This window comes from Lates calcarifer, linkage group LG9 (genome assembly GCF_001640805.2).
Source record: "Lates calcarifer isolate ASB-BC8 linkage group LG9, TLL_Latcal_v3, whole genome shotgun sequence".
Classification (NCBI taxonomy): domain Eukaryota; kingdom Metazoa; phylum Chordata; class Actinopteri; family Centropomidae; genus Lates; species Lates calcarifer.
Genome location: NC_066841.1, coordinates 10,720,323 through 10,745,233, shown reverse-complemented (window position 1 = coordinate 10,745,233; position 24,911 = coordinate 10,720,323). Strand labels below are relative to the sequence as shown.

Genomic DNA, 24,911 nt, shown 5'->3' with positions numbered 1-24,911 from the left:
GTCTATAAAATGACAATTTCTTTTGAAAAATGCCAAAAGTGACGTCTTCAAATTGCTTTTTTCATCCAATCAACACCCCATTACCCAAAGATATTCTGTTTGGTATCATATAATAAAAAGAAAATATTCTGAAAATAGTTGCACAGAGGTTTTTACTGTCAATCAACTTATCAATTAATCGACTTATTGTTTCAGCTTTAATAAAAAGTCATACTGATCACAGACTTTGTGTGTGACTGGTCAACAACAAATGGTCAGTGCTTTAATATGTGTGCATACAAAAAAATAAAAATACAGAAATGCCTAAACTACAGTTATACCAACATTCCTACTGACCAACTATCTCTCTCCACTTTTTCTGATCAGAAACAGAACAAATGCACAAGTGTCATCTCCTTGAGGTGGGGGAGCTCGTCGACCCCTCCCCGCCTGTCACAACCTTACAGGGCACCGCGACACTGTTGGCATTCATCGTAAAAAGACAACTGGCTGTCCATCTTCAAACAATTCAAAACACGAACAGAGGGGGGTTTTGGGGGAGGTGGGACGTTGGGAAGGGAGAGGATGAGGAGGGGGGCAGCAGATAAATGCGCACCCGTTCTCATGGTAGCCCCTGTGGAGATCATAATAGCTTTTGCTCATCATAAATACCATCGGGCAAAAAATAGACAGACAACTTCACAGCTAGCACGGTCAACCTGTCACCTCATAATACTGACAATAAAATGTGAAAAAACATGCTTCTGACCTCAGAAAAATAAAGAATAAAAAAATAAAGAACTATAGCTACATAACAAGCAAATATGCATGTTTAAAAAACAAATTCAATGTTCTAATTTCCTTCTTGCAGCTTTGTATTACACTGTTAAGCCAATAAATGACAAAGTAAAAACAGTCACGAGAAGGCCTCAGTCTCAACAGCCTCAGAGTGAGTTGAAACACATTTTCAGTGGGACAGTGGAAGCATCAAAACACACAGTAGTAAGAGCTGTTGTCCAGCACAGTACTCACCATCAGACCCACGGCTCAGTGATGCCAGTCCAGTCACCAGGAGAAAAGCCTGCCAGGCCCACTCCTGAGTTGACCACACCGCCACCATCGCGCCAGCACCGACCCGCCTCCTTCGAAATCCCTGAGGTGCTGCCACAAGGAGCGACGCCTGCGCAAAGAGGGCAGAGGTGCGAGGCTGCGTTTTTATATCCTTCCGTGAAAGAGCGCCAGTCTCCCCACCACCACCACCACGCTCTGTGTACAAGTGTCTCTCTGTGACTGACTGCCACTCTGACTCTCTCTGCACTCCCAGGGAACTTCACAGCGCAGCACACAGCCGCCCCGCAGCCTCCAGCACTACTCCACACTGACAGCCTGGGAGAGACAGACATGGAGAGAGAAGAAGAGGGGGTGGGGTGGGGGGTAGTGGGTGGGGGGAGAAGCGGGGTGGGGGAGGAGGGTGTTACTTAGTTGCTCTCTCACTGTGCTATTTGTCCAGCCCTTCCTATGACCGGTTCACTACAGAGGGAACAGCTGAGTATATCTGAATCCACACACAGCCTCTCTCTCTCTCTCTCTCTCTCTCTGTCTCTCTTTCACACCACACACACATAGATTCTCACATCACTCATACACAGAAAGGAGAACAGAATAGAAAGGGGGCAACAGGGGGTAAACCAAGGCCATGGATGTGAGAAGAGGTTGAATGAGGTGTGAAAGGCGGCAGGGAAAGCATTATGAACTATTGCCACAGGCACACAAACACACAGCATGCCAAGAGGGACACAGAAACTACAGTAAGAACTACAGAGAATAAACTCAACTGAGGACATGTACATATACTCGGGTTAAACCAGGCAGTATCGAATCCTGCAAGGCAGAGCAAGTCCCAGCTCAGAATTGTCTGATGCACGGAAGAAACAACTACCTGTGTTTGTGGTTGGTATGAGTGGGTCAAAGCAGGTTAATTTATCAGAAATTCTGTCGCATTAGTGTTATTCCAGATGTTGCCGGTTAGTCTCTGCACATCTCCTATTTCTTAATTTCAGTATTTTCTTCATTAATTATAAAGAATGTTAATAATTTTTCATAACAATATATAACTAAGAACAATAATTAAGTAAACTGGAAACAAGTACGTGTCAATGTTCAACAGTACAACTCTTTTAAAAGGGGTACATACACAACATACAACAACATACATTCACCAAAAAAGTACAAAAAGTGAAAAAGACATAAGAATAAAAGTCCTTGACTTGCACCCATCATCTGTCACAGTCCAAAATAACCCCTAAAATGTATGCAGTCTAGTTTGAACACAGAAAATGCAACCAAATTCTCTCAAAAATATCAATCCCCGTCTCGATGTAATGTGTATGGAGCTCCAGCTGCAAACACAGGTGTTGTGTGAATGGCAAATACTGGGCATTAATCTGAAACCAAGAGTCTGGTATTATAATTCAGACGTAGGTCCAGTCCCATTCAGTTCCTCATGCGAGCACTGTGTGTGTGTGTATGTGTGTGTGTGTGTGAAAGGGGTAAAAACATAAGCGCTTGTAGACCTACAACAGGGGATCAGGCCATCACACGTCAGGTGATTAGAGGCGATTAGGGCTCACACCTCCAGGCACCGCCACAACTTTGCAACTTCACACTAATCCAACACACGCAGACACACATGCAAACATGCAATACCACAAGGAAAAAAAAAAAGATAACAATAAGGACAAATTCCGATGGTGAAAGATTTATGTGGGTTACAAGATAAGAGGATTAAGTGAGCTATTAGACAGATTACATCAAGTCTACTGCAGCACCTACACAAATCATAAACACCTCAGATGGCTGAATTACCACAATCACACATGTAAGATCCTTGTAAGAGAGAGAAATTGTTCCCTTGATGAAAAAGATGTTTATCCATTCCAAATGGTTGGAAGGAAGCAAAGAAAAGCAAAAAAAAAAAAGTCCCAGTGGTGTTAAAGCAGTGACGGAGGAGGGCAAAACAACGACAATACCCAAATGGGCTTCTCCACCCAACACCTGTCCCCTCTTAAAGTCTGACTGGGTGGGAACAGCAGCTCCCAGAAGCCACTTCTCCGTTAGTGCAAGTGCTCCACTAGCCCTATAGCTGTCACTCCTGATTTGTGCAGCGCTGTGTATTACATGTGATAAGTCAGCCCTATTCTGGAGCACGAGTGCATGGGGAGTAATGTGAATGGGTCAGTGCACCTCACACACCCTTCTGCGCTCCATCAAACACCCAGCGTGGAGCCTCCCCGTGTTCTCAGACAGCCTACTCAGCCCACAGGGATGGGGGGTCCAGGGGAGCGAGCAGCTCTGTAGGTGGGGGTCACTCCACCACATAAAGGGGTTGAGAGTGGGGCTGACCGGTTGGAAGACTTGCTTTCAGTGGAATTAACTCTTCACTTCCCTTCACATCCCTTTTTTCTTCCCCTCCCTCTCTTATTTAAAATTTAAACTGTAGAACCCATCTGTCATCGCACACATAGTTACAAGATGATTAATGCAGCAGGAAAAATCATTCTGTCAGCACCTCAATAGTTCTGTAAAACCACAATGTTTGTTGCAACTGGAGTGAGAAATAGTCATATGACAATGCAAGTGCCAGAACACAAATCAAAACTTGTGTTAAAGGGGCACTCCACCAATTTTATACATCAAAGCATGGAGTTTACTCATTATGGGGAGGACTACTTCACTTGTGAAAAAAGAGGTTTCATTTCTCCTGTGGCTCAGGAGGGAACTTTGCTTAGTCTAAGAAAATAACCCTTTTTGATTCTTTTTTTTATTTGACTGCTGCAAGGCTCCCAGGACTGTTAGTCACAAGGCTCAGCTACAGAGGGACCTGAATGAGAATGCTCTATGGGCCACAAAAAAAAAAGGAAGCCTGAAGAAGACTGGCATTTTTTTCAGCAATGTGATAAACTCATCAGAATGAATGGAGGACCATCTTGTAACATGGTATCCAGTTTTTTTCATACATCCACCTTTTTTGAAAACTTGTAGTGCTTTGAATAAAATGCGTATCCTACATTTTACTCCCCATAACAATGAGAAATTACTGTGCACAATTTACTTTGAAAACCTGGTATCTCTTCACTTGTCATGGTGAAGCATGTAATGGCAAACTTTCTGCTGGTACAGTACGTACATTTTATTTTCATCCATGGTGCTCCAATTCTGGCTTTAACCTCTTGGCACAGTGGGCGTTAAGTTTTGATTTGGTAGAGACTGGGAGGGCAGGAGTTGTTTAGCTGTGAGATTATTTTCAATTTGTTTTGCGGAATCTGTATCCCTCGCATTCTGCCCTCCAGCAGTCAGAGAACAATTAATGCAGCTTGGTTGTTTGTAATAATCTGTCTCCGTTTCATAAGGCAAACATTTTCTTATGAAATAGAGACTTTACATTAATACTAGCAATAGCGTTACAATGCACCATGAAAATGAGCCACGTTTTTTATTTCAGAAAAGACTTTAAAGAAGCAAATACACCTTTCATCACACAGCAAAAGGAATGGGATGGATGTCTGTGAAAAATCACTGCTAACCTGTGAAACAAAAAGCCATGGCAGAACACAGATGATGAAATTACTGCAGGCAGAGATGGAATGCGTATCATGAGCGATGTTCCAGCCGGGGCCAAGCTGACCCTCAGCTCTGTGAAATTAGGAGGATTTTCAGTAGATCAGGGTTAAAACTGCTGTCATAGAATACTGGAAAGCAGTTTATTACCGTGGCAACACAGCTGTCTGGCCCAAACGGTCCAACTGGGGCACAAGAGTCAAGAAAAGAGTGACACTGTCTTCATCATAACAGGAGGCAGAACTACTGCAACTTTTATGCTGATGTTTTTAGGAGTTTGTCAGATTAATGGATTAATAATTTAGTCTTACCAGATGTCAAAAAATAAATGCTCATCCAAATTTCCAAAAGCCTGAGATGACATCTTCAGATTGTCAACCAACTGCCCAAACCCCAAAGATAATTAAATCTAATTTAATTTAGAGATACAAAATGGAAAAGGAGGAAATCGTCACATTTGAGGAGCTAAAGCAGCAAATGTTTCACACTTTTGCTTAAAAAAACTTAAACAACCAGTCATAAAAATTGTTCAAATATCCTATTGATAGAGTAATCAGTTATTTGACTGATTTATTCAGAAATAAGCTGAATAATAGCCTTTATGTATTTAAAAGTTCCTAGTTATAAACTGCATGGGGAAACAATCCTTGTCTAATAACAAGCTAGTCATTATGCTATGGTAATTTTTATAATAGGAACATATTGGAAGAGGAGTATGAAGAAGCTGAGTCATCAGTTAAGCATGAGACTTACTTGCTGGAGAGTATGTATCCAGCTATATCTATATTCACACAAGACATCAGACAATATCTACCACTGTTATATATAAGGGCAATATATCGTGAGATCCCTGCAGATCCCCAGCAGAGTGTCAGCCCTCAAGGAAAAGAAAGACCCTGCTGAATATTCAAGATTCACACAATAGTAGGGCCAAATCGCTCTGCTGAGATTGACGCTTTGAAGTCCAGAAGAATGCTGAGGGGGAAGAAAAACGTCATTCATAAGGAGTGAAAAGGCTGTCACAGCAAGATTCTCCCTTCTTCCCCTCCCTCCGTCTGTCATGCTGTCTCATTCTCTCACTCCATCCGTCTCACTGTCTGTTTCTTTCATGATGTGACGACGTAGTGAGATATTGAAAAGCACTGAAACATGATTAGTTTTCTCTTCTTCTATGCCAGTTATACAAACAACACGAAACAAGTGGAAAAATGCAGGAAACAAGGAGTGCTATCGGTTTTGGAGAATTATCTTATGTTTGCATCCAAAAACTCAGAGGGGTTTAAACTCCTCGTTTTAAGTTTCAAACAGAAAATGAAGTGCTCCTGTAAGAACATATCATGTTTCACTCTCGATTCAGGATCTGACCTGCCTGATGGAAGAAAGCATTGCTTGTAAACTCATAACTCTGTGTTCCGAGACAACAAGGCTAGAACATGATGTATCCGCACGCTTGAATTTATAGCATTCAGACATGCATAAAGATGCACAGTGCGCAGGTGATAATTAAATTTGCGGAAATCTCACAGCTTCTGTTAGGTGATCATCTGAGTCAGGTCGTAAATGTCAAAACTTTTGTGATACTCATAAACATTTCACCTAACGCTGCCCCTGGCTAGTCAAGTTTCATCATAACTAAACTAAACCAGAGATGGCACGTAAAACTGTGATTTGACATTATATTTCACATATAGCATGTACATTTTCATAGCTACAGTGAGTACATAAAAAAGATATGAATAAAATCTGTAATCATGATGTGATTCTATAGAACTATATCAATATCATAAAATATGTTTTATAAAAACACAATTTAGAACCGTAAAATGACTAAAGATCGCTCTTTTTGGTTAATGCACTGAATTAAGTTCAAGGTACTTCATCACATTAATACAAAACTCCTTAATGCACTAATACCTAAAAGTAGTCCAGCTCACTGATTCGCAGGAAGGCCCACAGTCTGATATTAAAAAGGGACTCTCAGTATAAATAGTATAACAAATCTCTACCAAGAAAAAAATATCTATCCTCTACAGAGCAATAAAAGACACAGGGAAAAAGCATAAATTAGTCAAGCAAGTATAACGGGGAAATTTGTATTTTAAAAATGATAAAATCAATAAAACAAACAGACAAACCAAGAATTAAAGCATCAGTCAGGAATTTAAAGTGTATGTTTTGAGTTGAGGTTCAGTGGCAGTAAGGTGTGTCAGTAAATACACTGCAGAGTAATAGAACTGTCAGGTTGATATGGCCATACTGTACACCTCAATATGATTTGGACACACACACAAACACACACACACACACACACTCCTGATCACATATACACCACCATCCTGCTATCTAACCAGTTGAACAAGTGCTATGAAGCTACCTAGGAGACTAGGAGACTGGTAAAACTTTCTGGGAAAAAACGGTGTGGGCTTACAACAGTCCACAGTGGCAATGCTGTAATTTAGCAAACTCTGCCATTGTAAATTGTCAAAAGAAACTTTGGTGCAGCTCAGACTTAAAATTCTAAAATTTTTGAGAGCATTTAACTTCACAGGCTTTGTTTCCTTTTACTTGCTCACAACAGTGTCTCTAGCCATGATGGTTATTTTTCAGAAGAAGATCATACAGACTCATTGTCTGAGACAACATGGTGTTAAATTTTAGACTGTAATTACACAGTGGTTGTGTAGACTGCTTTCAAAAAGATATGGAGTCTGCTTCTCATTTGATTTTTGTTCTACTTGTAATACAAAAACTAGTTCTAACAAGTGTGCAAATGAAATGTATACAGAACGTTCCACTACAAATATATTTTTTTATATTATCATACTCTGTTGTTACAAGTTCTGTGAGTAACCCTATTCTGCACAGTCTTGTATTGGACAGTCACAGCTGTGGTACATCATAACACTATGTTTAAGCTAAAAATATCAGGTTAGCTGCAAAGAACCTGATCAGATTTCCTCATAAATGATCTACTTTTCTTTTCACCCAATGATGTAGCTTCTTCACAAGGACCTTATCAAATCACTCGGTGGGACAAAAATGTTGTAATCTCTTTATATTAGTCTACTAACACTGAAGCTAACTGAAAGGCTGTGATTACAACAATGCACAAGGCCCTTTCTGTGGACCAACTGGTGACTGCACCTAAAAACACACCTGTGGCTCAGATTTCACCCATGGGCACAGTGGTTACAAAACAGCCACACAACCTTACAGTAAAGAAGTGTCTGCTTGGCTGTGAAGGTGTCGTTAAGAAAGTGCTCTGTGATTTTCCATGGCCTGGGTCAATGACATGGACTGGCCAAGAGCAGTGGAATGAAATCCTTCCCTTCTCTTTCTCTCTCTCCCTCTCTCTCCTCTCTCTCTCTCTCTCTCTCTCTCTCTCTTTACCAGTGAAGGTCACTGGGCCAGGTCTTGCTGAATCTCTACAGAGTAAGCCTCCTTGTTTTTGTCAGCAGGCCTGGCTGCCAGTGAGCCATACTTCAGTTAATTCCCTCACAGCTCTGTTCCCACTCATTTTCTGGCCACTTGATGACTCTACTCTGGCATCTTACATAATAGTGCGTACTCACATTGCAGACGTGCACCAACCAAAGGCAACATGAAATAACACTGTGCAGCAGTGTGTAAACCGATAATTAATCATTCTGACCTGTTAGGAATGACAAAATGTTTTGGAGTAGAACAAGCATTGTACAGATTTGGCATAACCTAGGCTAATGTACAGCTCACTGGTCTACAAAAATGTATTTACACCTATTGCCATACACCTATTCTACAGTTCAGACACACTTGCATAAAACCAGTTGATTGCATTGATTTACATTTAGAGAGAGGGAGCGAGACACAGAAAATCAAAACAGATGTAGGCAAAGTGCTCATTCACAAAGGACAAAGATAAAACAGTTTATAATTTAGACAAGTTGTTGTCTGAGTTTTCAACCAGCCATAGCAACTTGGTGAATCAGAATATTCTGCAAAAAAAGGGCTACACGTAGTAATTTCTCAGTAAAGGGGAAAAAAAGAAACAGGTGCTGTCAATTCAAAGTGAAAAATTAGAGGAGATTTTTATAACTTGGCCTTTGTGCAGCAGGAATTGGGAAACTGAGGCTCTTCTTGCCAAGTCAACCAGGAGCATTTAATGAAGGGATTGTTACTGAGTGTCTGCTGGGCTGCGTCGGGCGGACGCTGCAAAACCAAAGGGTCTAATTAAGGGGTTCCTCTGACGGTCAGACAAAGCAGACAGCAGGGGTCAAGACGCTGGCCTACAAACTGGCTGTGACCCTCACACCTGCCTGGTTGCATTATACTGCAACATGTCTGCGCGCAGTGGACATGCTCACACACCCGACACATCATTACTGAAGCAGCGCTTTACCACACACACTGACACAGAAATAGGGATGGAGAATGACAGAGGAAAGCGGACCTATAGACGTGTGATTGCACCAGGATGTGTCGTGACACCTATTTGAATAAATGCAGCGATGGAAATTAAAATCTACATCATCATCATACATCAGTGCAGAGCAGTATCATCCTATATCTTTAAATCTTGGTGAACATGCACACTCACTGAAAAATAAAAGATGAATCTGATGCACCACAAGAGCGTAAATGAGAGAGATGTTTTTAACAGCGTTACACAGACAACCTTGACATTAACCATGATAACTGAGGCCTAGCAGGCTGCAAAGGGGCCCCATATGTGAGTATGTCAAAATTTCATGCCCTCCTTCCACTGTTCACACTGCAAAAAGATTGCAGTGTGAGCTATAGCTACGCTACTAACAAGACTGATTTCTACAGAGTGGCTTCATCCTTCTCTTGCTCCAATTAGTCCTGCTAGCCACTGAAGTGCTAAATAACCAGCAGAGGGGGACTACAACAGGGTCAAAGAAATGGAAACATGCAAGAAAAGCATGGAATTGTCAAAAACAAAGCATTATGTAGGTTTATACTTTTCAGACGGACATGAAGCAAGTCACCCAGAGCACTTGCTTTCTCTAAGGTTCACAGGCTGTAATTATGGGAAAACGGTGGTGTATTTACCATATCACATGCTCTTTAACAAGCACTAATTGTGTGTGTGCACTGAGCGCGTGCAGGAATGTCGCACCAAAGCTGCAGGAAATGTTTAATGAAGAGAGCAGCTCAGACGACATGGTTTTTGTCAAATCTGTCAAAAACAATATAAACTGGGAAGCATGAGTCTGGGACACACTGAGACATGAGCGAGGCTGTAGCCACACTGAGTGGTCAACTTTTTAATTCTTGTCTTTGTGACAAAAGCTATAGAGATTGAAAAAGAAAAGTCAACTACATATGTAGATTATTTTACTATTAAATGGTTTACCAAGTTGTTCCAGGACACTGTTAACTGCAATTTATTGTAAACAAGTTTGTCTTGTGGTTCTGCAATACTTATGGGAAAATGAAGACATGAGAAAATGTGGGAAAATATTGTGGAGCTGTTGATTATATGGAAGAAAGACTTAAATTAAAAATAAAGTTTTTCACAAGGCTGTTGGCATTGCTGCCACAACCAATGAATTTCTGTTTTGTCCTCACTTTTTTTGCACCTAATTTACTGAGCCAACCACCACACAATATGTTACAAAGGCAACCAGGTGAAGATTTTAAAATAAAATCAGCCTATCTATATAACCGATTGCACAAAAACAAATTTTCAATATCACATTAAGAAAAAGTCTAAAATTTCTAAGCTTTGGTTCAAATGTTAATACTGTCATTTATGCTTTTTCAGCTACCTCCACTATCTGGTATGTTTAAACCTCATACTCATTAGCTCAAATCCACAAGTGAAACAAAATGCACAAGGAAAATGCACATTATTCATTACAGCACTGCACACTGCACATTCATTTTTCACACTGGAGCCTTTTTACCATGCTCCCTGTCCCTGGCTGTAGTAATGCATGAAGGAATGGATACAACCCAACCCTTGGAACAGCCATCGGACTCCCATTTATGCACCTCTCTACGGGCTAGTTGACACAGACAGGTGGGGTTTACACGGCAAATTAAGTGGCCATAGATGCCCCCAGAAAGAATCTGTTCATTAAAATAGACGCTCCTAGCCATTGTGATTAATGGTGTTTGGATAAATTTAGTTTTACTGCTTTATAATTCAGAGGGAATTAATAGAAGGGGCCGGCCCACTGCCTCTGGTCAAACTACCTGCTCTATGTTGTTGCAAGTGTGATTGAGAGGGAGTGCAGGGCATGAGCAGGAGGGAGGGAGTCTTCTGTGCATATTTTCCGTGTGCACCCACACCCCTCCCCTTGGCTGTAGTGCTGAAAGCTCTTTTGTGTGTTTGTGAGTGGTGTGAAGGCTACAGTGATACAGCATACACCTCAGTTCCTTTACTGCATGGTCAGTAGAAAAACACTTTAATGGCAAATTTGTCCTTACTTGGTAGCTGCTTAGTCCATCTGACAGAGGGTTTCAGAAAGAGAGGGGATTACACACTACTTACAAAGCCATAAAATAGTTTGTAATTCCAGAAGTTCACCAGCATTAACCTGCACATGATGATAGAGATCAGCCTCAATTAAAGTGAAGATGCACTGAGAGGCTAGGCACTCCAGCAGCAATTGAAGACAAAGGATCAGAGAGCGAGAGATGAAAAGACACAGTTACCATAATTGCTCCTTTAGCACATGACTGCCACTTATGAAATTAGGCAAATGCCTAAATGACTAAATGAAATGAGGTGGTGGTTTTCTAGACAGATAAGGACACACAATAGTTGTAATGTGTATGTGTATGTGAGTGTGTGTGTGTGTGTGTGTGTGTGTGTGTGTGTGTGTGTGTGTGTGTGTTTGTGTGTGAATCTCACAGCTGTTGATACTTAAGGTCCTATTTCCATGCTGGAGCAAATCAAGCACATTGACCTTTTGCTGAAGTGGATTTTTTTTCCATCTGTGACTGGGCGGGAAGCACACTAGAGGTGCAAATTGGGTGTTACGCAGCAATTTTAGCATACTGAAATATGCTTAAACCTGTGCTTGCACAAGCAAGGACACAGTTAATTGTTTTGTGTGACTTGTGAAGTAAGAAAGTATCTGCAGTGAGCTACGTTAATGGGTGATTCTTATCTGTCAAACAAAACTGCTTGTAAGATGTGTGAGATATTTCCCCTTTGGTTGATAAAATCCCCACAGCAGCTAAAACAATATGTAGACTACACCTCATTTGCGGCTGCTGAGGCATGTGCAGCACATTTTCAAAGCAAAACTGATTTTAAGGTGCATACTGATTGAATCTTGAATCTTGCACAGCCGATGCAATGGGAAGATATAATTAAATATACTATAATTCTCCACACATATTTAATGTTTTTACAGTGTAAATCATGAGTATTGAATGAACATGGATGGTTATATGGCATCTTGAATATGAACTGGATGAGGTTCACACAAGCTTCAGTTTTGTCATTTGCATTATAAAAACCCTCGGTCAGGCAGCAGATAAATGTGCTCATTACAGTTACTGAACATACGGAAACAGACACTCTGCTGAATGAGACCAAACCTCACAAACTCCTACACCGTCACAGTTCTTGTATCATCTCCATCCACATCTTCTTTAAGAACCCTTACTGCTGAGCTGCTCCGTCTCTAAAAATCCATCTGATGATAAATACAGACAGCTTAAAGCTAAACTGCCTCTGTTGTTCCTGTCAACACAAATACACACACACTCACACAAACATCCATCACAACAATATAAGCCTCTACGTTAAAAGGATTTCCCCTAACGGAAAGCTCAACAGAGTGAATCCTGTCCAGGAGAGATGGAATTGCAGACGCCAACAAAGATATCTACTGTGCTTAACATCCCACGTTCAGCTGTTACTCTGGTCATCTTAGAGAGAAACACTGTTGATGATAATCACCATAAACGCATACTAAATTCTTTCTGTTGTCCATGTCCATCCAATAGTCGATAAGCTTAGATAGGCAAGAGCAGATGTGGATGCTTGAATTCTCTGCATTGTGACTGAACACTGTAATCATCATATAGTCGAGACGCTGTTACATAAATCCGAGATTTTATTTTCTGAGCATCAATGACAGTTTCAGCTGCAGTCTTTTTACTGGCTTCAATAGGCCTTAATGTGAAGTGCAGATGTGTTATAGTTACATATTGAGAAAAAATAAACATTAGTATGTGCAACAGTGCAACAGTGTGATTCAGTTATACAGTACAGAGATGCTCATAAAAGTCAGTAATCAATAGTCAATTCAGAAGTCACTGGAGGTCAACTGAAGGTCAAGTCTAAAGGGCAACTCAAGTGCATAATCAAATCCCCACCCCATGCACTTTGTCTGAAATCTCTGAAATCTGAAATTAGAGAATGACTCAACTCCACGAGGTAACCAATTAATAAAACAATCCCCAAACAACCATTACAGTTTATTTCTTTCTGTACAGTAATCCCACTTGTTGTCTTTACCTCCTTACACCCAAGAGGCTGCCCATGTTAATCCCTCAGCTTTAACAAAAGCAGATGAGACTTCCCCCATTTTCCTCCAGGAAGGTTCAAGCGAGTGTTAAAACCATCTGCTCCTGTTGCTGATGGGAAACCCAGAGGCCTCACAGCCTTGGCAGGGACACCTCATCTCTGGTTGGTTGGCTGACCCAGAGCTCATTTGTCAATCAGGCACCTTTTCCCTTAATTAGGAGAAACAGTCCAACAGCTTGGTTTGAGCCACAACAGAAACATTTAATTCAGTGGGAAAAGCCAGTTGGTTTACAGTTCTCTTGCTGTAGTCCCTCTCATTTATCTAGCCTCACACAATACACACATACTGGAAATACTGACACCTGTTTTTGGCTCTATAATGAAATGGCCTCGGCAGCTTTGAAACAAATGTTTGACAAAAACTACGCAGGACCTTTTGATATTGTATTACATATTTAAACTGCACAAAAACAGACTTCACAGTCCTGTTCAGCAGATGAAAATAAATTTGTCTGTGGCTGAATATTTATTGTTTTAGGCATCACATTTGTTTTTGAGGTGCAAGAATGTAGTCATAAAAAATCCTTTAATATGAGTCTGACATAATTTGAATTATTCATATCCTCAGTGTGGGAATAACAAAAGACGTGCTTGATGTTTGCGGACTGTCTGTGAGGGAGTCGAGTGCCACATGAGACAATAGTTTGTGTTAATAGTTCACATCTGTGTAAAGTTATGGAGCACTTTGGACATAATTCATACGCAGTGGTGTAGAAATTACCAGAAGAGTCATGGCGTCCACGCACATGTTGTTCTTTAGTCTCAGACAAGCAGAGTGTCATACGGCAGCCTATCCTCTTGTTAGCTTTAACTAATGATTAACAGTCTATGGGATTAACAAATTATTTTGTTTTTCCACTGTGTGAAGTGTACAATAAGACTTTACTTTAATATGCACATATCACACACAAGCACTACAAATCCTTCCTGTGATCACAAGCATGCCATCCTACTGAAAACATAAGGTTAGCCCAACTTCCAAAATGTATAACTGGGACAAAATTGGATTTAAAAACAATAAATAAATTGGAAGATTGGAACCCATAATCACTCCCAAAAGGTTTGGGAAACAAGACAGTGACTAATTTGAGAAGCAGCTTCTGGATAATCTGGACAGCTTTGCTCAGTAAAGCTGAAAACAACAGCTCTTTTTTTTTTTTTTTACCTCAGTCCATGTTCCAGGTTTGATCCAGGACCACGTCCAATTCTTTCAAAGCACAATGCTTATTTTTCATTTAAAAGCCAAACTACAGATTAAGCTTTTCAGAATTGTCTCAAAATGACATTCACTGCAGTGTTCCTAAAAATAAAATGACTGATTTAAATGTGAGTGTGTGTGTGTGCACACAATATAATTGTGTTGTGAGAAAGTTTATTGTAAGTATTACTACTCTCATTCCATCACTATTCAGTGGCATCCAGACATACATTATTAGGCATTCTAGTGCATGTAAATGTCCCTCCCTGGAGGTCCGAGCACATTAGATACGGAGCTATCAGCAGCCTTTCCCCCTGACGTTGTTGTTTGCTCTCTTCCAATGATAGCACAATGAAAACACAGGAAGCAGCTCGGAGAGCGAAGGGGCTGCGATCGATGCCTCCGCGTCCGACCATAAGCTAGGTGATGTCTTAACGTCTGCCCTCCTCACTTCTCAACCCCCCCCCACCCCCCCCTTCCTCTGACAGACCGTCAAGACTCGGTCCACCGCTAATGTATCTGAATGCAGTGTCATCCAGGGCCGCCTCGCATCAGTCGATAAATACTGGAAATGCTATCCATCTCTGAAACATCACTCCTTCACTTACTGTAAGTGCACATCACTGTGGGCACCATCCCCACGCTGCTGACAGGGAGGAAGACAACACCAGGCGGCCAGAGCCATGACCGAGCATCTTCAAATACAACCACAGACATAGTTTTCACTACTAAAATTGCAGAGTACAGACAGCGTGTCTGAATTTGGCTCGCGTTTGTAAAATATGAGCCAGTGTTTCACATCACTCCAGGAGTAAGGAATAACCTATAAAGAAACAGTCCTTAAGGATGCAGTACGATAATGTGCAATTTTTTCCTGATATCCTCTGAAATTGCACCATCTCTTGGCTTTAGTGTTGGTATTTACTACCTCTGGGTGACTCACTAATCCGTCAGAGCTATCCACTGGCAAGGTGAACTAATTTTAGTTTTCCAAATTTAAATGAGTTCTGCTGGAGTATGTGGATAAACACCAAATGACGGAGAATTTGAGTCACGTATGAAGTCAGGAGGAAGACTTCCAAATCTATTAAAATTTTATTTGAAGAAAGTTTACTTGATTAGTTTAGTCTTCTGTGATTGTGGCTAGATGTCTTTGACCTTTTAACTATATAATGTAATAGAATATAATATTGATTTTCTCATTCAATACAAAAACTATTGTTGGAGATGGATGAGTCTTAATCAACTGATCGGAGATAGAGAGAGAGTCAGCTTGGCCAATATTAGAGATTATCTTATTGCATCTATATTGATAGGTGTATGTAGCAGCCCTATTTTATTCTATCTGGCCCAAACTTTAGCAAAGCACTGAACTAACACCAACTATAATAACATTTCAGCCTCAATGTGGTGCAAGTTTCTTCACACTCTGTTTCTACATGTCTTAGTTCTGCCCCATTTAGGTTGAATATAACTTTATGTGCATAAAAGTTTCCTGCACTATAGTTCAAGCATAGCATAAACTGTGCAACCATGATCACAGTACCTGAGATTTGTAATTGCTAGTATATTCCAAAAGTGCGCGGATGTCTCATAACCTCGTGAAAAGTACGGCAAGAGCAGAAGATTTTAAGGTGGAAACAGTCTAATGAGATGCCTCTGCCAAGTTTCCAGACTTCACAGCCAAAAGCTCGAGTCAAGAGAGCAGAAAACAACCGAATACAATTATTTACTGAAAATCGACACTTTTCCATGGAATCATAGAGGTAATCCACATAGAGTGGATTTTACTAGTGACTGGAGGCATTTTCTTGTTGTGAGAGAAGTGGCGGTTCTTGGCCTATCGTGTTGATCATACATAAAAGGAAGAGGTGTTTAATGGAGAGTTGCAAGGCTTAGATGGGACAGAGTCAGTCTTTTGTAAAATCAGGTGCAGGAATTGACATCTCACCAGTTTTATGGTCTTTGAACAAGACTAAAGTGGTGAATCATGATGTGTGAGTCATAGATTAATTGACCCAAGCTACTTTCTCTACAGCGTTACCAAGCAATATTATGAGTCATGTCGGTTTCTCACACCAAATGTTTTTCAATGTGTTGCATATGTCCCACAGACTTACTGAAAAATGTACATAAGCTCAGTCTCTCAGTAAAATCTCAAAGCAGTGAATGCCAAAACTGTTGCAGATGCTCTTCCTTCTGTCAGAAGCAACAAAAGTGAGACAGTTGTTTTTATACAAAGTCCCAGTTAAAAAACAGAAAGTAAGTATGAATTTCCTATTGTTTTGTTTGCTATTTAATCTGCTTTCTTGTGTCCATAGAATTGGAAAGTATAGCCAGACTGATACTAGATTTTTATATGTTAGAGTTGAAGAAAATCTCAAAAACTCAAAAATACTCCATTTACTACAATGTAAGAAACTGATGAGATTTTCTACAATAAGCTGACACCATTAAATGTTTGGGATTTGTGCCTTTAACATGACTTACATGATTATAAAATCAATCACTGATTAATTCCCTTTCAATCTACTAATCACTTAATCGACTTATCGTTCCAGCTCTAATAGTAATGAAGTTGTACTTTGTTAATATCAGTTCTACAGGTTCAAATACTGTTCACAAAATCTCAGAGCTCAAAAACAAATAATAAATAGAACTTACAAGAACAGTCCCATTTATTGATGATCATGACACACAGCACATTGTTAATTGTGCTTGCTGTAAAATATTAAAAAGATCACAGCATTTGGTGCGCTGCATACACACAAATAAGCCAATACTGCAGTGGAGTAAAGTATAAAATGTACATACTGAAACTGTTTCTTTTGAGAACTTCATGTGAATAAGTCAGGAAGCTGGGAGCACTGTGCTTAAATTCTCATTAGAGCTTTCAGTTTTTCCTTTTCTTTGCAGTTAAATGAGGTCTTGTCATACCATATGTTCCAGTTTGCACTGGAAGTGCAGCTTCTCAACACGTCTTAATTCTTGCAAATTCCCACAAATTTTACACCCTCGTCAATTATCTTATTTGATCCGACGTCCACTGTCAAGAACAATAAATTAGAGCATTTTTCCAATGATATTGTGAGTTTACTGTGGCCTCCACAGTCAGTGTAATTAATGGCGCCATGGGTCCTGTGAGAGCTGGACCAGCTGCGTGTTATGTCTTGTCACCAGTCCCATTCTGTTTAACACCTTCGGCCACATCCCTCTCTTCCGATGCCAAGAGTACTGGCGGAGTGCTGCGGGGTCTGAGGACTCTTTGTGCCCACCCTCAGAGAACAAACACTATTAAGACTCGACAACGTGCCCCTCTGCCCATCCCCAGAGTGCAGGCAGTGCCAGCGTCTGTAACTGGAGAACAGAGAGCAAAACAGCTGCTCCCAGTCTATCCTGCATCTGCCACAACTGTGATCTCATGGAACAAAGCGAGAATGCAACCACACGTTTTCGGCTGGCTGTTCAGTCACACTCCAGCCATTGTCCTCTCTCTCTCCCTGTCTCTCTCTTTCTCTCTCTACCTTTTCTTCTTCTGTCATGCTGATACGCTCTAAGACGCATAGCTTGGATATATATTTTCAATCCATCATCAGTTATTGTTCTGTTTTATTTTTTTTCTTTTTCCACATTTGTTGCTCTATATATTTAACTTTACTGTGTTGAGAGGCCTGCAGTCCTTCTTGCCCCACCTCATGCATTTATCCTATAAAGCAGTGGTGCACCCCAGTTGGTCTCCAAGGCCACTGCCTGAGTTCTTCCAACTGATTGATGGGGATTTTTTGGGTAACTGCTGTCCCGTAGACAGGTGCTTCAAACAAGCTGACTGAATCTACTATTTAAACTGTGACCGCCTGTTTACTTGTATACTTTTACTGTTACCACACTTAATAAAAGGAGGACTCCAGTGATTTGCTAATGCACTTTCATAAAGTTAGGGGTCTTGCAACACACTGACTGAAACTCACACAGCAGAGGCAGAGATATCCTGACTTTATGTCCCATTATGGGTCGGGCTCCAAAAGTCACACACTTCCCATAATGCAACAATAGACAGTATTGAGCTGACTCCACACCCTAAGTTTTTATGTAGACTTTCTGTTAAAGATTTGCAGTTTCTCATCCCAACCTGTCATTACTCCAAGTGTGTCCCTTGACCTTTCTCAAATTTGACAAAGCTCATCCAGACACACAGTGAGACATTATGCAACTGTTTTCACAGGCAGTGTAGAACTCTGCAGGAGAACATTTCTGGATCACTTTCGAGGCTTACATTTTTTCTTTACTTTACGACTGCTGTTGCAGTTTTTATCTCCTAAACAGAAATTGAGCTAAGTTTAATGAGAACAAAAATTCTTGATGGATATAGTCACATTTTACCATCTTTTGTTGAATATTTCAGAAGCTCAAAAATGTATAGCACATATAATAAGCTAATATACACAGCGTAATATATAAAATGTGACAATGCAAATGCACAGTATTGGACAGTGTTGTGACAAAATGAACCATCAGTAATATTGGAACAAACAAATCTGAGATGTACAGGAAATATAAAAGACTGATTGCTTTAAACCAGCGTCTGGCCACAATATCAGAACATCATTTCTTAAAGCTCCAGGGTCTTTAAGTCAGCTAATTACCAGTGTTTTCCTTTTAACATCCAATGTCCAATCAATTCTTTTTGGATAGAGTCCATTTGTTCAGAAAGCATGCAGTAAAAGGGCGACATTCATAGCCATATACAGATCATTAGCAGCATGTCTGCATTTTTACTAAAGTTGATCCACAGCCAAATACAGTTTGATTCCTTTCATTCCTACTCAGAGTTAAAGCTTGCACAGTCTGGGTCTAAATTACAACCAAAGATTTCTCCTTCAGTCTGACTCACTCTTAATTCCCATTCGCAGGTCCTTCAATGCTCTTTGACACCTTCTCAATGAGGCGCTGACAGCTGCTTTTGACAGCACACCTGAACACCACTCCCTACATGGCTGCATCTTTTTATTCCGCAGGAGAGTGAAAGGTATTTGGGAAACCACTCAGTATCCTGGCACACATCAGCGGATCAGCACTTATTTGTATCTCACAAAAAGAAATAACACTTCAACACCCACCTGCAGTAAAAACAGCCGGTGCATGCGTGAGTGGAGGGCCTCCCATGATCATCACAAGAGTTTTATCAGTCCTTATACTGTTTCTTGAACTGTAAACTAGCAGCTTTATGAGGCTGTGCTGAGAGACAGAGGTGTCAGCATGCGAACATGCTCACAGTGACAATGCTACCAGCTAATGTTTAGCATTTCTAATGTTTACAGTCCTTACTGAGCTGACTTTAGCATGTTAGCAAACTGACATTTGCTAATTACAACTAATGCTAATACTAAATTACATTAGTTTAGCAGGAATTTGGTAGTTAAGTTGGACAAATGGCAATCCATGCAATAGTTGTTGAGACAATTCACTAAAACTTTAAAATGTCAACTTGCTGGTGGTGCAAAAATCTAAACATTTCTACACTACTTCAAACCCCAATGTGTGAATTATAGCCAATTAAATGAATTTGATGCAGTCAAAGAAGTTGCGCTGACAGTTTAGAAACTTGACAACCAGTGAAAAACTTTGTCATGTGATAAATGTAACTTGTGCTTTAAAGTCCTTAACCACACTGTTGGATATCTTAGCAACATAACAATTAAAATCATTACAGATGCCAGCTTACTTAATATTTACTTTCTACCTTAATTTGCCTACTAACAGCAAGACAAACCAAACACAAGTTTCTTAATGATTCACAGACATACAGGATGAATTTGTGTTTATCTAGACTCCACCCAACTCTGAACCTTGGCTGGCAACTTTTTCTAATGTAGCTGACTCCCTCTGGTACAGTTTAGTTTAATCTGGTACAGTTTAAATGGATGCTACGCGTTAGTCAGCAGCAGTGAAAATATCTGAAATGCACAGCCTTTATGTACAACAAGCTAATAATGCATAGACTTCTGGGATTGACATTTAAACTGGAAAACAAAATGGGCAATTCTGACTTTCTCAGCCCAACATAATGACTCCACTATGAGCCATTAAATCGTCCACAAATTGGTCTCGGCTTGTATTTGCTTCTATAGTTAGATGTGGTGAGGCATGCAGCCAGGGTGGCTATGTGCCTGTAGGTATGGCAGATTGTCAGTCCACCAGACAGCCTGTCTAGGAAGGATCAATACAGGATTACAGACAAATCCCTCCCTTCAGACCTTGTTTTTAAGTGTGTACAATCCTCAAGTGTTAAAAGTTTTCCCTCATGAAGCCAGGTGATTCCGAAACTTTCCAGCTTGGCTGTCAGACAAGTGCAAATACACTAACCTTCTGCTTCCATCCATCACATTTTAAGTTAAAACTACTAGGCAGAAACAAGAAAAGTGAACAAAGTTTTGTAATTCACTGCTTCCCTGTAGGTGCCTCAGTTTTTTGGACGCATGTGTGTGTATATGTTCTGAGCCAGTCTAGAGATTGCCATCCGCAGGTGTGTCCATGCAGGGAGTGGAAAAATAAAACAGAGGAACAGAGGAAAGCTGGCCCACGCTGCTTATTTGACGTCACGGAGGAAGAGGTTGACTCTACAGGCTCTGGTAATTCTAAAATAACTAAAACAGATGATTGACAGAATGACTGACGTTTGCCGGGGTGAACTGGGAGAGCATGCTCTGTGCTGCCTGGGAAAAAAAACAAAAAACCATAAGACCAAAGAATTCCTGCTTCACTGCTTTGGTGGTTTTTAAATGGTCACAAAACAAATGTGGGCACTGTCCTTGGCTGCTGAGTTTTGTTCTGAATCACTGTGTTCTGTAGAGATAAAATGATTTTTAAACATCCTGGCCAGAGAGCCCTGCGTGGCGTTTAATGTGGCTCAGATAATTACTTTTTTCTTTTTTTTTTTGCCAAATCACATAGAAAATTCAAACCATACATACAGTAATGCATCTGTCTCCCAGAGAGAACTACTAGGTCACATACATATGGAAATATATATGTGAGCAGCTACACACACTATAAATGCCCCCTCCATCCCCCCACCCAATAACACACACACATGACAAAATCATAGACAAAACAGTACCTCTTAATTTACAATACTGATTTTTTTAAGCATTCCAAACCATCTAACCAGACTGCCATGAAGTCCAAATTATTGCCTTTACTCAGCTAATTCCACAGCTTTTCAACTTTTAAAACAACACCGACAAACTATCTACAAGAGGGGAACACACATCTGCCTCATCTGTCAACACATCATAACTGAGCCAATAACAAACTCAGCTTAGAGAGAGGTGGCAGAGAGGTCAGTCGACTGTGTGTGTGTGTCTGAGCAGTAGAGAAAGGAGAGAGAATGTCTATTCACAGCGTGGATCTGCTCTCCAGGTCTACGCTCAGGCTCCCCCAGACTCCCCCCCTGGGAACGCGAAGCCACAGCAGGCAATCTGAAACCCATGATGTCATCCACAGAGAACACGGGCTACCGGCAGTCAGTGAGAAAGTGTACAAAACCCAAAGTCAACATCACACAATTACTGGGGTTAATTGTATTTACAGTTGAGCAGCTGCGGTGGATTAAGGGTATTCGCCGATAAAGTACGGTACATGTGTAAGGAAGCAGGTTTGAGAGAGGAAAAACGCTTTAGACAGATATTCTATATTTCACTTAATGATTCCACACAGGCTCTTTGAAATGTTTTTGTTTTGAGTGATTGACAAGTATCAAATGATTCAGGTGCCATACAGCGCTGAAAGCCTGCAGGTTTCATTTCCATCCTACAATAAGACTCGGCTGTGTTTTCACTGATAAACTCAACTTCAGCCTCATAGGAGGAACTCATCAGTGATCTCACTGATGAGTCAGGTGTTTTCCTGGAATGAAAACCTGCACATTCTTGGCTTTCTATGGTAGGCCTAGGAAGGCTTGTTGTTCTTAATGCCTATTGTATCTATATCTTTTACAGTTCCTGTGATACATCACTGATTGCAAAGGGAAATTTTCTCCTTACGTTGTTCTTTTCAAAGGGAGATCAAGGTTTTTGCCAGGCTGTGGAGGAGTGAACGTGGAGATGAGGACAGGAGACTGACTGTCCTCTCAAGGACATACTGAGTAGCCATCGTACATTTTTTTTAAATAAAAGTTTCTTGTACAAAAGACAAAGCCTTGCAGGAACTATTGCCATATCAAATCAGATCAAGATGATTACACTGATTTGTATGAGTCTGGCCAATGTTTTTTTTTTCAACACAGACACAGGGCTGGCCTTCAACTGTGCTCCTCTTTCAGCAAGTGGTCAATGTATTTATTATTACATTATGTCACTAAGCAATATTTAAAATAATTGAGAGATCTCTCAAGCTGGAGAAAAATCTATGTCAAATACAGAATAAGTCTTTTTTTCCTCTGAGATGAGAGAGAGAGAGAGAGAGAGTGAAAGGACACAGGGTCAGAGATGTCATCATGTGCAATCCATGATGGATGGCCATTTCCTCCCACTCCACAGGTTCTTATAAAAGACTTCTGTCCCCTGTTCAGCTTTTTCTTAGGGCTGGTGTGTACGGCTGATACGAGGCTGAGAGATCACACTTCACCTGCAGTTCTCACCCAACACACAGTATAAACCCTGCCTCCTTAAAGCATCTACACAAGAGTATATGCAGTATGTTTTTGTTCAGCTGTTGCATCACTTAAAATTATTGTTTAAACTGAAAGTGTAAAAGTGAAATATCAAAGAGTGACCTACTACAATCTTGACAAGACAACCTAAAATGATCTTTGATATATAACCATGTAACATATGTTCATCATTAGTGTAAGGATTCCACAACAGGAACGTTTTGACTACTTCCTGAAATGTTCTTGGCTGAATGAGAACTGGGTAAAATGTTGCTGAAATGTCAGGATGATCGTCTACAGAATGTTTATCATTGCAGTTTTGGCTTTCTTAAGTCCTGCAGAGCTTCTATCTGAAGGCTCTGTGAGCAGGAATGTAAACAGCCATGGCAAGCAATTATAGTCTCATTACGGGTTGTTTATGACAGTCATCTGTGGTTCTTGGCCTTGAAGATGAAGTCACAACTGTTAATTCATTCGTTGTATTTCAAAGCAGGAAATAGCTCGTGATTGACAATTTACCACTGGATTTTTACATTTGTCTGCCTTATGAAGCACATTCCCAGTCAAGGGTCTAGATGATAAGTTTTGTGCGTTTGCATCGCACAAAAGCCATTCTTCACTACAAGATGAATGTGTCATGCTTCCCTCTTCACAGAGTACATTAACCCTGCACCCTCACTGGACAGCCCTGTGATCAAAGTCAGCCAAATTCCTTGGTGATGATTCCCCTTTTGGGTCCAATGTCAGGATCAGAGACTGAAGCAAGGGAGACGGCATACTCAGTCAAACAAGCCATGTAAGATTAATTTGTGATGCCAGATCTATTGCAAAGGCGCACATGAATCCCTAGTGTACGCACACATCGACCAAGACGAGGCACAGAGACAGCTGTCCTGTCACCCTGTGTCTAATACAGATAGACAGCGGGTGGAGAAACGATTGGATGCAGTGAGACATCCATTCAACTGAGAACATCAAGATGATGGTGAACTCCGTTTGTGCTGCGTTAGCGGTAGAAACTCGTGTCTGTGGATGAGAGAAATACAGCCTGCTTGGGTTTCTGCAGTAACATATCAAGCGATGAAGGGCGGTTCAAGAACAGTATCTTCAAAATCTGCCCATAAATCTAATCCATGATTTTAAAGACAGACAGTGGCTGCACTTTCATGCACACCAATAAATTAAACTACAACGTGATTTAAGAAATACTTTGATAGGTTGGATAAATGGTATTCACTTTCTTGTTGAGAGTTAGATGAAATGAGATCAATACAACCTTCATGTCTTTAAGCTAAAAATGAACCTAAAGCCAGGAAAGGATTAGCTTATTTTAGCATGGAATAAAGACTGGAAGCCAAAGAGAAACAGCTAGAAACTCACCCACAGGGCAGTTCAATTATAATGTCTGCACAGAGGATAGTCTTTCATTCTCTCATACATACATTATCTAAGTCTAGAAACTTGTTCTTATTACCAAAATGTCAAAGGAGGCTGAAAATATTCATAATGTCTTTTTAAAAAAGTAGAAAACATGAGAAAAGTCAGAGAAATCTCAAAACCAAACTCATAACCCCCTGAGAGGTCTCGACCACCAGGTTGAGAAGCACTAAAGAAAATGAACAACATTCTTGTCTCAAATGTTCTTTCCTCCTCCCTTTCTCAGACACATACAATCAATAGGCTTCACATGTAGCTCATCTGACACACACACACACACACACACACACACACACACACACACACAGTGTGTCGCTCCAGACATGTTTACACAGACAAAGTTAGATCTCATAGTAGAAACCCTCGGGGCTTTGTCTTTGCCAGAGGATCCCCCTGACCCTCGCTTCTTACATCCCTATATCCTTACATCTCTCGATTCCCCCCTCACCCCCACCACCCTTGTCCTTCTGAACCCTGGA

General features: G+C 40.6%; 1 protein-coding gene across 1 annotated transcript in view; it reads right to left on the bottom strand.

Annotated features, from left to right (window-relative positions):
- bmpr1bb (bone morphogenetic protein receptor, type IBb) overlaps positions 1 to 24,911 on the bottom strand; it is a 50,445-nt gene that overhangs the window by 15,734 nt on the left and 9,800 nt on the right. Inside the window, exon 4 of the mRNA XM_018671313.2 lies at positions 1,012 to 1,365. Coding sequence (XP_018526829.1) covers positions 1,012 to 1,099 — 88 coding nt within the window. The 5' untranslated portion in view covers positions 1,100 to 1,365. The remainder of the gene's footprint in view (positions 1 to 1,011; positions 1,366 to 24,911) is intronic.